The sequence below is a fragment of the Dendropsophus ebraccatus genome, chromosome 2 (genome assembly GCF_027789765.1).
Source record: "Dendropsophus ebraccatus isolate aDenEbr1 chromosome 2, aDenEbr1.pat, whole genome shotgun sequence".
NCBI lineage: Eukaryota > Metazoa > Chordata > Amphibia > Anura > Hylidae > Dendropsophus > Dendropsophus ebraccatus.
Genome location: NC_091455.1, coordinates 137,962,972 through 137,979,172, shown reverse-complemented (window position 1 = coordinate 137,979,172; position 16,201 = coordinate 137,962,972). Strand labels below are relative to the sequence as shown.

The 16,201-nt window shown below is 40.3% G+C and overlaps 1 protein-coding gene across 2 annotated transcripts in view; it reads right to left on the bottom strand.

The window, feature by feature from the left end:
• The window catches only part of TPK1 (thiamin pyrophosphokinase 1), a 429,239-nt gene that overhangs the window by 313,586 nt on the left and 99,452 nt on the right, over positions 1 to 16,201 (bottom strand). For both annotated transcript variants that reach the window (XM_069958392.1, XM_069958393.1), the window contains exon 3: positions 9,443 to 9,517. In XM_069958392.1, the coding sequence (XP_069814493.1) occupies positions 9,443 to 9,517 (75 nt within the window). The remainder of the gene's footprint in view (positions 1 to 9,442; positions 9,518 to 16,201) is intronic.

The following is a 16,201-nucleotide window of genomic DNA, read 5'->3' as shown; positions in this document are numbered from 1 at the left end:
AAAATTCTTATCACGACCTAACTAAAACTGAATGGTCAAAATATTTTATAGTTACGCTTTAAATTAAGCTTCGATATATATTAAAGGAGAAGTCCGGCAAAAATTTTTTAAAGTATTGTACTGCCCCCCCCCCCCCCCCCCAAAAGTATACAAATCACCAATATACACTTATTACAGGAAATTCTTATCAAGTGTTTTTATTTTCCTGCACTTACTACTGCATCAAGGGTTCACTTCCTGGATAAAATGGTGATGTCACGACCCAACTCCTAGAGCTGTGCGGGCTGTGGCTGCTGGAGAGAATGATGGCAAAGGGATGCTCAGTGTCCCTCCAGTGCCCTGTTTCCCTCAGAGTCCCTTTGCCATCATCCTCTCCAGCAGCCACAGCCCGCACAGCTCTGGGAGTCGGGTCGTGACATCACCATTTTATCCAGGAAGTGACACCTTGATTCAGTAGAAAGTGCAGAGAAAAAAAAAACACTTAATAAGCATTTCTTGTAATAAGTGTATATTGGAGATTTGTATATCTTTTAGGGGGGAAATGCAATACTTTAATAAACATTTTCACCGGACTTTTCCTTTAAGACTACAAACACACACACGCCAGATCCGCAGTGGATTTCACTATGCAAATTTGCAGCTTTGGATCTATGGCCGGTCATTTTCATTGAGAAGACATACAGCATTTTCATTGAGGAGACCAGCCCAGTTAACCCTGGCCGGCCGGAGCATATACTGTACATGCTTCATGATCCGGCTTGCTTCCAGGGTTCCCAGGTTGACATCCCTCAGCCGGGAACTACCCATCTGCCTGTTGTCAATAGTACATGTTTGTTTATGACAACTACAGTGCTTGGAACAAATACAGGAAGTAGAATTCCGGTTCCAGAGCTTGGACACTAGCAGCATGAGCCAGCAGTTCCATACCTGGCTTCACATATCTGTGCTCTCGCTCCAATGAAAGCCTTTTCTGAAGATCTCTGGAGTTAGGTCCCCCCCCCCCGGACATCTGGGGAGGAGAAGCGACTTCAGCTTCTCTGTGACAGGGGGAAATCCAAGATGGCACCTGTTCTTGCAGCCTCAGAGGACATAACTGCCGTGGCTAAGCAACTCAGCTACTCACAAGGGAGCCAAGCAGATGACCCAGATGAATTGCTTACTCTGGGACTCCAGATCTAAGCCCAGGCTGTCAAAGTGACCAAAATGGGTCTAGACTTGACAGCCTCCTTGGATACCACTGTATCCATAGCACCCTGCAAAATAGCGCTGAAGGTTTAAAAAAAAACACTCACACAGAAGCAATTTCAGAATTGTAGGCTTGCCTGAAAGTATTGCTGCGTCAAGCCTGCTAACAATCTGTGCAAAGAATTACCTGCAGCTCTGGGCTTAACCTCTTAAGGACGGAGCCAATTTTCGTTTTTGCGGTTTCGTTTTTTCTTCCTTGTGTTTAAAAGGCCATAGCACTTGCATTTTTCCCCCTAGAAACCCACATGAGCCCTTTTTTTGCGTCACTAATTGTACTTTGCAATGACAGGCACATTTTTTGCATAAAGTACACTGCGAAACCAGGAAAAAATTCAATGTGTGGTGAAATTGAACAAAAAAACGCATCTCTTATTTGGGGGGTATTTGTTTTTACGCCATTCACCCTGGGGTAAAACTGACTTGTTCTGCAACGATATATAACATGTATAACTTTTCTTTTATCTGATGGCTTGTAAAAAATTCAAACCATTGTTAATAAATATATGTTCCTTTAAATTGTTCCATTCCCGGGCTTATAGCGCTTTTATCCTGTGGTCTATGGAACTGTGTGAGGTGTAATTTTTGTGCCATGATGTGTTCTTTCTATCGGTACCTTGATTATGCATATGCGCCTTTTTGATCGCTTTTTACTAAATTTTTTTCTGGATTTGATGCGACCAAAAATGCGCAATTTTGCACTTTGGTATTTTTTTTCCGCTTACGTCGTTTACCGTGCAAGATCAGTAATGTGATTAATTAATAGTTCGGGCGATTACGCACATGGCGATACCAAACATGTTTATTTATTTATTTACCTTTATTTAAAACATGGGAAAAGGGGGTATATTCAAACTTTTATTAGGAGAGGGGGCTTTTTACTAATAACAACACTTTTTTTTTTACACTTCTACTAGAAGCCCCCTTGGGGGACTTCTAGCATAAGTGCACTGATCTCTCATTGAGATCTTTGCTGTATAGTTATACAGCAAAGATCAATGAGATCGGCACTCGTTTGCTTTCGGCTGCTGCAGCCGAAAGCATCCGATTGCCGAGCCGGGATCAGCGCCATTTTGGCGAAGACCCTGGCCGGAGCAGGATGTGTGGATCGCTCCTCTGGGCGAGCAATCCACCCCACTAGACACCAGGGAAATGCTGCATACAGTAATCGGATGCAGCTGTCAACTTTGACAACTGCATCCTATTACTGAATTAGCGGGCACAGCGATCAGACCGTGCCCGCTAATACCCGCGGTCCCTGGCTACACGAGGAACCCCGGATCGCAGCGGTTCAGAGCGTGGTCGCCGCGTGGCCCCGCTCTGAACACCTCTTGCGGACGCATGACGTACCGGTACGTCATGCGTCCTTAAGAGGTTAAAGAGAACCTATTATCTAAATCTCACTCTGAATATTATAAAAGTACATTATTCCCTTAGTGTAATTACAATGAAATAGACTTTAGTCTGTATCTGATACAGCACCTAATCTCCCGTCCAGAGCTGTACCATCAGACGCTGTCATCTTGGTGACGTCAGTTTTTTTCCGAGGTATAGTTTTGTAATCTTTGTCATTGTCTTACGGTCTTTTATGCTCCTTATCAAAATGCTTCGCATTTTCATCATTTTAGTCGGATTGCAAGGCCCACGTCTTTTCCACTATTTTTTTTATGTTGGGCAATCCAAACTAAATGAGTCTCTTAGACAGACCAATTTAGGGATTGTTCACAGGACGACTTATGTATTCAATATTCTATTTAGTGATACAACTAAAAAAGTGCCAGAAATGTAAGCTGCCTATAGTGCGTCTGTTCCACTGTCTCTGGCCTTGTGAATCAGTGCAAACAATCTGGTCAGGTAACTAAGAGGCTATTGGCTATTTGGAACATAAATTTTCCACTAGATCCATTGGCATACCTATTATACTATGCTTTTTCTCTATTGCTTGTGAGTGACCTATTATGCTATATACCTGCAGTTCCATCTGACCCTTCTACGGATCCGATAGCGTATAAAGGAATTCACCCTTTCCCGCTACCTCTTAAGTGTATTCTTAGAAACTGGATCCAACCTTCCCATGCATAAAGAAGATACAAGCTCATTTGGATTTAGTTTCGCAAAATTAATTAATTGATATGTTACATAATAAAGAGAGATTTGCGAAACAATGTCTTATTAATGGTAAACTTATATACAACATTGGTCGCCCAGTGAAAAGAGGTAGTCCATTATAAAACACTTTCGCCTAACTGACTGATATTTCTAAGAAGACCTCAAGGGTACCCTGGGGAACCTTAAAATATAATAGGATACTAGGATAGTAGGAGATGTTGGATATACCTGCAAAGCACTCTCAAATATTTTGCAGGGGCATGCTCTGATCTCATCTGATAACATGTTGATACATGACTTATAATATATATCAGTCTGTAAGGGCCCTATTCCACTGGACGATTATCGCTTGCATAATCGTTAACGATTAAAGATCTCAAACGACCGCTATTGCGAAAGACCTGAAAACGTTTAGTCATTTCCATGGAACGATAATCGTTACTTATGATCGTAATTGCGATCGTTTTTTCTTCGCTATTTATTCGCCATTGCTTTCGTATCTATTGCGAATGACTGAACGATTTGCGAATGTTTTGCGAACGAGCAACGATAAAAATAGGTCCAGGTCTTCTAAAGCGATCAACGATTTCTCTTTCGGTCGTTAATCGTTAACTGCATTTCAACCGAACGATTATCGTTTAGATTTGAATGATTTAACGATAATCTGAACGATAAACGTCCGGTGGAATAGGGCCCTAAGTCAATATGTAATTGCTCTTTTCAACTATCTGTACCACTCATCTGTAGTATGGTAAAAGAAACATGGTCAGATGTTGTTTTGCAGAGACTTTAGCCATACTGACCATCCTGGTAAATGGTATTCCATTTCTGGACTGATGCTGGAGTTGTATGCTAGATTATGGTTAAACTGGGTAAATACACAAGATGTATCATGCCGAGATTGACGTGATGCTTATTTGTTACAATCCATATCTGTAAACTTTACTTGTTTCCACGATAAAATATTTTATCAAAAAAATATAGGATGTGGGGACAGGACATTTAGTGCTCTGAATTCTCCTGTGCCGTCAATTACAGTACAGTGAGCTCAGCAGAAGTACCCATGTTTCGCAGGACTCCCTAGGACAGCATCTAACTTGTCCAGCTAAAGGGAGTCAAATGCTGAGCAGTTGGGTTCTGAGAAGACTGCTGGACCTGAACAGTCCGGCAAGTCCTGTCAAAAGTAATTTTCTGTGTTCAACTCCTCATGTCTACCTTTATTTTACTGCAATTGCCAAATTTGCTTAATTTGTGTCAAAGTCACTGCAAAATAGCATGATGTTACTGTGGTGTGCATAATTGAAATAAAATAATGTTCTAAAGCAAATACAAAATCAACATTAACATAACACCATTTTGCCACAAATCTCACACTTGACTACACAAGAGAGCACAGAGCTCTGAATGTAACGCCCACACTTTCTGTATTTCGTACTTTCTGTATTTCGACAAACATGTACAGTATTGACAACAGGTAGAGGATCAGAAATTGTGAAACTTAGTGGCCAATGTAATCACATTCAATAAAAACAAAAAATATTTTTATTAAGTGAATTACAAATATGATTAAATATTGATGTCTCTGTCAAAATATACTAATTGTTTTTAATGACAGTACTTATTTAAGACTAAAAATGCCATTTGAAGAAATCACAGGTATTGTCAAGAGATGTTTTAGACTAGGGCAAGTAACCAGATGAGATATCCTTTATTTATAAATGTCCTGTTGAAACTGTTCCTCTTTGACATTATTATTGATGTCTTTGTGTGGGTTATTTATAATGACAGAACGACTACAGTTTGAACTTTTTATTTAAATTACTTGAATCGGTAAACTCACTTCATTAAACAGAATAAAAAATGCCTCACACACATTAATATGATAAATTGTTAGTTGCAGCATATTTTAAATTCACTGCGTTCTGCTGCATCATAATGAATTACAAGACCAAACCTGTGGTGACTAGTTTTAAGTATTCAATTATTAACAAATAAAAAGAAATATGATACAGTTGGGCCCAAATCCAACAGAAAAGTAATGATAATTTAGGGTCCTTGTAAAACATTATAAGTCAAGTTCTGAAATTTACAAATGGTAAACTTTATATTCTTTGTGAAAACACAAACTGTAAAAGCATACCTGGTTTCCATTTGTTTGCTCTACGTTTTTGTGAATAGCATAGACTTCTACTGTAGTCTGTCCCACATGGAAAATATTATATATATATTTTTTTTTCTTAATTTTTTTTTCTGAATGGCTTTTTGTTGAGGAATGTTGAGGAATTATTTTTCAAAAATACACTAACGAACATGCTTAACCTCTAGATGACCAGTCCAATACCTGTACGCCCTGGCTGCCTGTCACCAGACAACCTTGGGCATACAGGTACGTCCAGGGTGCATATCCCGCTATGAAGCGCAGTCAGGAGCAGAGCACACTTCATAGCAGGTTAGGGCTGGCTGTAATCAGCAGCCAGGCCCTCACCGTTAATGACAGGCTGCACTGATCACACTGTGGCCAGTCATTAACCCCTTAAACATTGTTATTGCAGCATTTGTGACAGGAGCAACTCCTGTCACTTACCCTTTAGGACCCCCGCAGTGTGATTTCGGGGGTCCTGATCGCTTCCCATACTGCTGGAGGTCTCTTAGCTTCCTCTGTGCGGTCCTATTGGCGTTCTGCTCATAGAGACTGACACAGAAAGACTCTTTGTGCAGTGATCCGATAACCCTGATCAATGCTATGCTATGGGACAGCATTTATCAGCGTATGCAATCTAAAGAGTGCATACAAGAGTCCCTCAAAGTGACTTGTGTAAAAAAAAAATTATTTTTTTTTTTAAATACCCCAAAGGACCTCCCGCAATAAAAATTTAAATCACCCCCCCTTTCCAATTATATAAACAATTAGTTAGCGTGCGTAATTGTCCGAGCTATTAAAAAACAACAATAGTGATCCTGTATGGCAAATGGCGTAAACAAAAAGAGGAGGGAAAGGGAATTTATATATATATATATATTTTTTTTTTATATGTATATATATAATTAAAAAGTGATCAAAACATCCAATGTACATAACTATGGTATTAATAAAAACTAGAGATCAAGGCGCAAAAAATGACACCCCATACAGCCCCGTAGGAGAAAAACTAAAACAGTCAAGTATAAGAGTCAAAACAGGGCAATTTTACTTACATCATTTGCAAAAATAAATTATTTCATAAAAAAAAAGTTTAGAAAATCTATGTTAACTTGCATATCACTGCGTTTAGACTAACCTATAGAATAACAGTATCATGTCGCTATTACTGTAAGGGCATTACGTAGACACAGGAACCCCCCAAAGGTTACAATATTGCATTTTTTTTCTAATTTTACACACTTTTATTTTCATACATAATATTTTGGGGGTTCTGTCATACATGTTATGGTAGACTGAAAGGTGTCATTACAATGTACACTTGTTCCTGAAAAAAACAAGCCCTTACATGGCTCTGTAGATAAAAAAATGAAAGTGCTATCGCTCTTAGAAGGGGAGGAGGAAATAACGAAAATGCAAAAATTAAAACTGGCGCAGTCATTTAGGCCATTTTGGGCTTAGTCATGAAGGGGTTAAATTCCCTCAATCCACCCCTCAATCTTAGTGCCAAAGGAAGGGGGCAGTGACCAGAGAAAGGAAGCAGAAGTGTCCGGCAGCCATTTCATGAACCACAGCCCTTTAAAAAATGACAGCACACAAAATAAAGCTTAAAAATAAATAAATCTAACAAAGCTGCAGGAAACAATACCACCCACAGTACCTAACAGCTGCAAGCAGAGTACTGTATATAGTAAAAGACCATCTAGCTACATTTTATCTGCGTATGTGCTGTGTATTAGAACAAATATTACTTTTAGCTATTGGAAGTGGAGGGCTTATTTTCAAATAAAACAATGCAACAGCAAAGAAGGTATGTGTGTGATGCATCAGACCAGGTTAAAGGGGTACTCTGGTGAAACAAATTCTTTTAAATTAATTGTCTTCAGAAGGTTACATTAATTTGTAATTCACTTGTATTTCAAAATCTTCTACAACATCAGCTTGTATTTCAAAATCTTCTCCTACATCAACTACCGTATGCCTTTCAGGAAGTAGTATATTCTTTCCAATCTGACACCGTCCTCTCTGCTGTCACCTCTGTCTGTGAGAGGAACTACCCAGAGCAGTAGCAAATCCCCATAGAAATCCTTTCCTGCTTTGGACAGTTCCTAACCCACACAGAGGTGGCAGCAGAGCACAGTGTGTCAGACTGGAAGAAGACACCACTTTCTGCAGTGCAAATGACAGTTAATAAGTAGAGGAAAACTTAGTATTAGAATAGAATTAAATTACAAATCTATATAACTTTTTGACACCAGATGATTTGAAAGAACTTTTTGCTGGAGTACCCCTTTAAGTTATTCAGATGCAGAATGAGACCGCTTTATTACTAATGCTTACCCTGCTGCTCACTTGGTGCAGAAAATGGCCCATCATGAACATTATAACCAATCTTTGGCTACGCACGGCCATATGCATCATGGATTGTTTGGATACCTTCCCATTTTTTACATATCTGTACAGTAGCTCCATTGAGTGGTAGTAGAACTTTATGCTTACCACAAACATCAACATGCTTTGGTTGTCCATGACCCTGATGCAGGTCGGCTGATTGCAGCTAGATATGGCATACGGAACCATCAGAATAACAATTGCCTTTTTGTTCGATTGCTTTATCTAGGAAATTGATGTTGATCATGAAGGGATAGGATATGAATTGTTTTCCACTGAAATACCTCTTCAATGGGTTAAGAACATCTTTAAGACACTTGCAATACACTACAAATCTGCCTGGTGGTGTTTAATTAATAATCTGGGCTGAATGCTCTTTTGTACAGTTAATGAATAATGGGTTTCCTCAGAGGCCTGCAGACAGTGACAAATTCAGTGGTTAGCAACGTCCTTCTAGAAAAGATACATTGTTTAAAATATGAACCACACAATGATTTATTTCTCTTTGTATGATAAATAATTATTTATAGATGAACTTTTGGGCCAATGGAAAAGTTAAACAATGTGCAACCTTCACATTTCGTAACTCTTCCAATTGGTCTAAGGTCCTAAACCCCCCCATTTTAAATTGTGATGTATACTTCTAGCACAAATCAAGATTAATAAGGATATGATATTTTAGGAATGTGGTCTTTGGACATGTAATGATAACTCCTCATAAAATTGAATTTGCTTTATTTAAACTATAACACTGGAATGTTTATTTGCTTGTTATATTCAGTTTATTTACAGTACTGCTACTTTCCCATTAAAGTTTCTTTCACTGTGAAACAATCCAGATGGCTTACAGTTTATAATGCACCATACTGCGTTACTTAAAGGGGTAGTTCAGCAAAAAATTCTTTCAAATCAACTGGTGCCAGAAAGTGCAAGAGATTTGTAATTTACTTCTATGAAATTTTAAGTCTTAAAGTACTTATCAACTGCTTTATGTTCTGCAGGAAGTGTGGTGTATTCTTTCCAGTCTGACACTGTGCTTTCAGCTGACGCCTGTGTCAGCATTGATTGGTCGGGGTCTCTGCTGAGACCTGAAGAGATCACTAGACTGAGTCGGGAGAAGCATGCGGCTGAAAATGGGCTGTAATTGGTTGCAATCTGTCCAAATTTGTCTAAGAAAGACTAATAAATCTGGGCCATTGTGTGAGGGCAATTTCAATGGTGCATATTATACAATGCCAAGTAACATTTCTCTTCTTATAAGATAATATGTTGCCTATAGATGTGTACCCTTATTTCTACCAAACTGAATTAAAACTCATTTTGTTGTGCTCACCTAGACTTTGGCTCAGATTCAACAATCTGTCTCAGACAGACAACAATCAATTACAGCTAAGCTTTTGTTTTTCAGAATAGGCTGTGATTGGTTGCTAACTGTCTGAAACAAACATGTCTGATTTTTGTCCTTTGTGTTAACAGGTAAAATAACACATCAGTAAATACGGCCTACTTTAATTAGTGTTGTTTTTAAAAATAAGGTGTAAATGAACAGTAATGAAGTACCTTTGCTCCACAGCTGATCCAAAAGATTTTTGTCCAGAGGTTGATTGAGAATAATAAGTCCACATTTCAAGTGTTCTGTAAGAAATTACACAGATTTTATTTTTCAAGTAGAACATAAAGAACTAGTCATGACTAAAATACAAATCAACAAATTAAATGCAATTACATGTAAGGTCACTTCGATTCAAAGAAAACTCTTTGTAAAATATTGTGTTATAGTATGTATAGTATACCTTCTATTAAAATTAGATGTGTACATAGTGTTTGAAGTTTACCCCTTAAGGGTATGTTCACACTGAGCAAATTCTGCAGAAGTCTGATTGGTCCGCCGAGGAATCCTGCCTGCCACAGTGTCAGACAGCGTGTCTATGGGAGGGCTCCGTGAAGAGAGTGGATACAGCCGAAGGACCACCTGGAAAACTGGGATACAGCCATAGCCTTAGGCTGTATCCCAGTTTTCCAAGCGGTCCTCCGGCTGTATTCACCCTCTTCACAGAGGCTGCAGACAGCGGGAATCAGACGCAGAGAGTTCAAGTTCTTACGAACCCGAACCTCGGCAGGTTCGCTCATCTCTACAACCAATGTAAGCTAAAACAAACGGATGATTTAGGCAAAACGCAACCCCACACAAAAAGGGAACAAAACACTTAGGGTGGCATTTATTAAGTCCGGCGTTTTTTACGCCGGACTTATAAATGCCCCCGCAGCTCCGGCGCTACTGAGATTTATGTAGAGGCGGACTGCCTCTACATAAATCCCGTGCGCGCCGGTGCGCACCGCCGAAAACCTACGCCAGCTGAGGACTGGAGTAGGTTTTCGGCGTAGATTTGGGCGGAACGGATGGTAAGTCGAGCGGACTCTGAGTCCGCGCCCTCCGTTACGCCCACTACACGCCCCCTTTCCGCCCCCCCGGGCGTACTCGGAGGAAAGTGCCGATTTGCAAATATTTTATTCGCAAATCGGCCATTTGCGAATAAAAAAATACGCAAATCGGGACTTTCCGCCGAAAATCATCCGTTCGTCAGATGATACATGTGGCCCTTAGGGTAGAAACAAGAGGAAAGGATGGGGAAAGGGATAGCAGGAACGGATCAGCAATCCAAGGTCACAAACATTTCAGTTAGGTAGAGCAGCAAGCACACAGTATGCTTCCCAGGGAGCCTAAACAGTGTCAAACAATGGAAGTTGGTTGTTTAGTGAAGCAGTAAGTCGCTCTAGTGCTCTAATGTTTTTCACCCTTGCCAACAAGTCCTCAAAGAACGGAGGACAGGTCTGCTTCCATTTACGGGGAATCAGCGACTTAGTGGCTGTCAGTATCTGAAGCATTAACTTGGTAGACTTCTTTCCCAGACGTTTAGGCGTAATATTAATTAATAAGTTGAACGAATCTATGGGGACCGGAGTATCCAAGACTGAAGAGAGCAATGCAGCCACCTGCGACTAGTAACCAGTAATAAGAGGGCCGTCCCAGAAGAAACGGAGCAGGGTGCCCACAGAGCCATTACATCTCCAACACACCAAAGGGATAGTGCTTTTCAGTTTGTGAAGTAATTCAGGAGTGTGATACCAACACATCAGGAATTTGTAGTGGGTCTCCTTATAATGAAGAGGTAGCCGATCTGCTCCATATCACCCGCCACAGCTCAGGAGAGATCATTCTAGGCAAGGAGGACTCCCATCGGTCCATATATTTATGCCTGATCGATGAGTCCCCCATAGGCGAGTTTAGAATTTGATAAATAGCTGAAATTAGGCCTCTAGTGGATCCACCTGCCCGGATCTGCTGCTCAAAGTACGTTGGTTTTGAAACCGTGAGGGAACCGAAAGTGGCCAGTATCTTTGAGAACGTCGGGGTAAACCGATGAAACTAGTTAGAATATAGACCTTGGTTTTACATTAGTTGTTGCTGGTCCTAAGTGCAAAGGATTGTTGTTTAATATGTAGCAATATAGCAGCTATACCGCACTATATACTAGTATGTCCTCTCAGACTGTACCGCATCAGAGTCGTTAAGCCAGGTCCGGCTGGACTGGCAACATAATAACGCTGTGGTAGCGGACCGATAAGCACAGAGCATCGGACGCCTGCTACTGTGCACTAGTCGTCTGTGCCCTTCTCTGGCGGAGCACCCGCAGAAAATTGCACACGACAGCGGCATCAACCACTATTGGAACGTGATTTAATACAGGTTATTCGTATCAGAGGTGAAGTTAACCCTGATTTTCAAGTTACAACAATTGATACACCTTATCCACTAGTGTGTTGCCTGCTGAGGCTACTATACAGATACAGGCACAAAAAGGAATACAGCACAACTATTTTAATCAACACTGTATAAACACTGATCACCACTATTTTAAAAATATCATTAAAAGTGAAGTTTTAACCTTGGGGCAAGAACAAGTATTCGCCTTAGGGCACCATTAGTGAGGGATCCAAAAGCTGACTGCATAAAATGTCTGATACCAAGATAGGAGAGGTATTCTGATCTAGGGAGGTCATTTTTTCCCCTAAGTCACTCAAAGGGCAGAAGGGTTCGCGTGAAAGGGTCAACTAAAACAGCAAATTGGAATAACCTTTTACCAATCCAGTGCCGCACCATCAGAGGGGAGATGCCAATTGCAAGGGATGGTGTTAGTAGGAATATTTTGGTTATTGTTTAATCGAAATTACCCTGATCCCGGATCGGCAATACATTGCTCTGGCCTGCAGCAGGCGAAAGCAATGTATCACTGATCTAATGGATCATTGCTGTGTATATACACAGCATTGATCTCTGAGACATCAGTGCTGTGTATATAGTAAAAATGTTTTTTTATTAATAAAAAATCACCTCCCCTAATAAAAGTCCAAATCACCCCCCTTTTCCCATTATTTAAATATAAATAAACAAACAAACATACATTGTTGATATCCAAGCGTGCATAATCACCCAAACTATTAAATTATCTCATTCCTAATCTCGCACTGTAAATGGCGTAAGTGCAAAAAAAATTCCAAAGTGCAAAATTGCGGATTTTTGGTCACATCGAATCCAGAAAAAAAAAATAATAAAAAGTGATCAAAAAGTTGCATATATGCAAACAAGGTACAGATAGAAAGTACAGATCCGTGCCGGGGTGACAGGCTCCCGACCCCCTACCCCCCTATACTAACCTGATCGCGCGCTCCTGAGAGGAGTCTGATGCTCATAGAGAATGAATGGAGTGTCGGACTCACCATTCATTCTCTATGGGCATCGGACTCATCTCAGGAGCGCGCGTGCCGGGCTTTAAGCGCTCAAATCTCCGTCACCAGATCAAGAAGCGGGACCCGGCGCGATCAGGTAAGTATAGGGGGCTCTAGCGGGGGGTCGGAAGCCTGTCACCCCAGCACGGGGGTGATAGGTCATCTTTAAGGGGTTAAATAAGTCTGGGTAACTTCTTTAAGAAGTGGTTGATAATGCACCCTGACACATGGGGGAGTCTGTCGTTATTAGCCCAGTGAGGTACTAACTATCTACTAGTTAAAATAGAGCTCCTTTTAAAAGTTGCCATTTCAAAGCTATTAAATAAAAGAAGCAAACTTCTAAAATCCCCAGAAATTAACCATTGCCTTCAATGGAAGCAAATGTAAATATAAAGTGGAAATATAGCCACATGGTGACCATTCAAATAAATGGCCATTCGTGTAATGTATGGGCAGGTCTGATCTCTTTGACAAAACAACTCTGGTTTATACAGGGGACTTCAAGTTTGGTTCCCTCTCTATAGCATCAATATGCCTTTACAGGGTATATGCAGGAAAGTTGTGTTTATAAAATATCATCTTTAAAGAGATCTTTGAATCATATTGATATGATTTTGCACATCTAGAATTTAATTATTATTATTTAATTATCAGGAGCTTAACTGGTTGTACATTGTTTGAAAGTGAAGAAAAATTGCATGGTTTTCTGTATAACAAATCATTGCAAAACATGTTGTACGAGCGACTTACAAGATATTTTATCAAAGAAGTAAATGTGTTCAAAGAAATCATTCATTCAGATATGACGAAACAAGTAAACATACTTATCTGTTGTTTTAATGTAATTTGTGATAATGACTCCGCATCACCAACCATTTCATTTATTTTAGTTTTCACTGCCTCATCATTAACACAGTACTTACGGCATGGAAGGCCCTGTACACACTGTAGTCATTAAGAACAAAAATAAAGATCTTTTTGTTACATTTCTTCAATGGGATGACTTGTATTCCAAAGCCGTATAAAATGTAATATAGTAGGAGCCAAGGAGACAGGACTGGAACAGACATGCAAGGACAATGGTGACCTCACAATACTACTCAATGCAGACACTAAGGGTACAAACACACACAGCAGATACGCAGCAGATACGCAGCAGATTTGATACTGTGTTCAGTTATTTAGATCTAATCTGCTGCGTATCGCAGCAGTAAATACGCAGTGTATAAGCCGTGTGTGTTTGTACCCTAAAGAAACGAATCTGCACCAAATTTTACATAAAGCTTAAAAACATTCCTCTGTGGAAAATATTAAAGAAGCACTCCAGTTGGATTCTGCTGGCACTGATGTCACCATTCTTCAGACCCTCTTCTTTCTACTCAGCTTTTGAAGGCCGGAAGTCAAGGCATCTAATGGATCTCTATAAGAGCGCTCTTTAGTTGAGGGACAGACGGCAAAGAGGCCACGTGAGCACCAGCTGGATATGAACTGCGCCGTAGGAGCAAAATGAAACTGCGCTGAGGGACACTGATCATCAGTGGTAAGTATACATGCCAGTCTGTGGTGGGACCGGATGAAAAAAAAAAAAAAAAAGATTCCTTCTTTAGGCTATGTTCCAACACAGTATTTTTGCTCAGTGTTGTCAGTATTTTGCAAACAAAACCAGGAGTGCACATAAAACACAGTCCAGCAGGGGCATATGCCAGATAAAAAAGGCACAGATTCGCCCTTTCTCTCAATGCATAGGTAGGGGGAGCTTGGGGCAGGCACTTTCAGTAGTTGTTGATTTGGATCATGTTAAACGAGGAGCGGCGGGAGGCCACACCTCCCTCCATCTTGCCTCATTTATCATGATACAAATTTACACCTACTGGAAGCGCGGGCACCGGGCGTGCGCCTCTTAGTGAATCCGGACTGGGAAAAAGGCCTTATTCAAGACAGGCGCATGCCGGTATTGACAAATCCTCCTCACACTGTTAAAATTGAGTGGATGGCCACCATTTCAAGTCAAATAATTGCTGTTATTTTAAAACCATTAAATGAAGCAAATAGAAGTGTGGCTTCAAAGATGGGCAAGACTCCAACAGTGTTCCAATTAGGGGAACATGGCCCATTTAGGCAGTTCCGGCACGTTCACACCCCAGGAGGCAGGGAGGTGCATGCCAGGCCGGCAGGAAGAGGTGGTGCCACAACAGACAGGGGGGGGGAGAGAAGCCTGGGAACATGTGTGGCTGCAGCCAGGAACGACACTGCTGCTGCGTTTAGAGGTATGTGCCGCAGCTGTAACAATAAGTCACCTTTGTTCACCTTTAGTGGAAAGAGAAATCTGAGCAAGAACATGCTGAGAACTGATATTCTAAATGGCCACTTTATCAGAGGCACAAAAAGTGCATTGGGCCCCCTTTGGACTACAAAACCACAGCAATTTACTGTAGTGTGTGTGATGATGAACACCAGTATGGCGTTTGAAAAAGGTCCACTTTTACTGCTGTGATGTTGCCATGCTGGATTTTATAGAACTTAAAATAAAGCTACATATTAAAAAAATATTTGCCATTGTAAGTGTAGCACCAATGACAATGCCTCATTCTAACTGATTCATACCGTGTTTTCACAAAAATAGGACATCCTCCTAAAATAAGACACCCCGACTATCCTACCAACTAGCCTAAAGTAAGACATCCCCCAAAATAAGGCACCCCTACCCTAAATTAAGGCACCCCTGCAACCCACCTAATCCCCTTGTAGACCTTCACAGCCTGCGCTGTCCTGTTGCACGCCATCTTTTGTACGTCATGCAGGCTGCATGCTCCATCATGCAGCCCGCTGGCCACTTGCTGGATACACGCTCCTGGTCGGGGGAAGAGCCAAGAGGAGGCAGGGGGGAAGAGCCAAGAGGAGGCAGGGGGGAAAGAAATACAATGGCCAAGAAAATAAGACATAATGCCTCTTTTGGAGCAAAAAAATATAAGGCCCTGTCTTATTTTTAGGGCAAAACATTATTACCTAATTTCTCCACTCTATTTTAGATTCACTCTAAAACTGATCCTCAGAAAATTTGATCACATAATTTTTTCCCTGCACTCTGGGGTTACATATCTAACATTTCATAAAAGGAAGCTCCAATCACAAAAGGGAAGGTTTCTCTTAAGTGGCCATTAAGCTAAAATCTATGTTCATTAGTATTTGTTGATTAAAATGAAACATTAATAAAATGGTCCAAAACAGTATGTCTCTATAGTATGTATTTAATTGAACCATATGTTAACATAATTTTTCATGAATAGATTAAATTCATCTAAACACGATTAAAAAGAAAAAAGGGTAAATTGACAACATAGTCATTTCAAACTATATGATAAATATTTAGTTTCTTGTCGCAGAAGATAAATGAGCTTTTAATTAATATTCTGGTGATTAGTAGTTGATTACTGATTTCCATCTGCAAGAAAAATTACATTTCCAATTTCAAAGCACCTTAAAAGGATTACTCCGGAGAGTAATCATTTTTCTTTTCAATTTTTTTTTTAA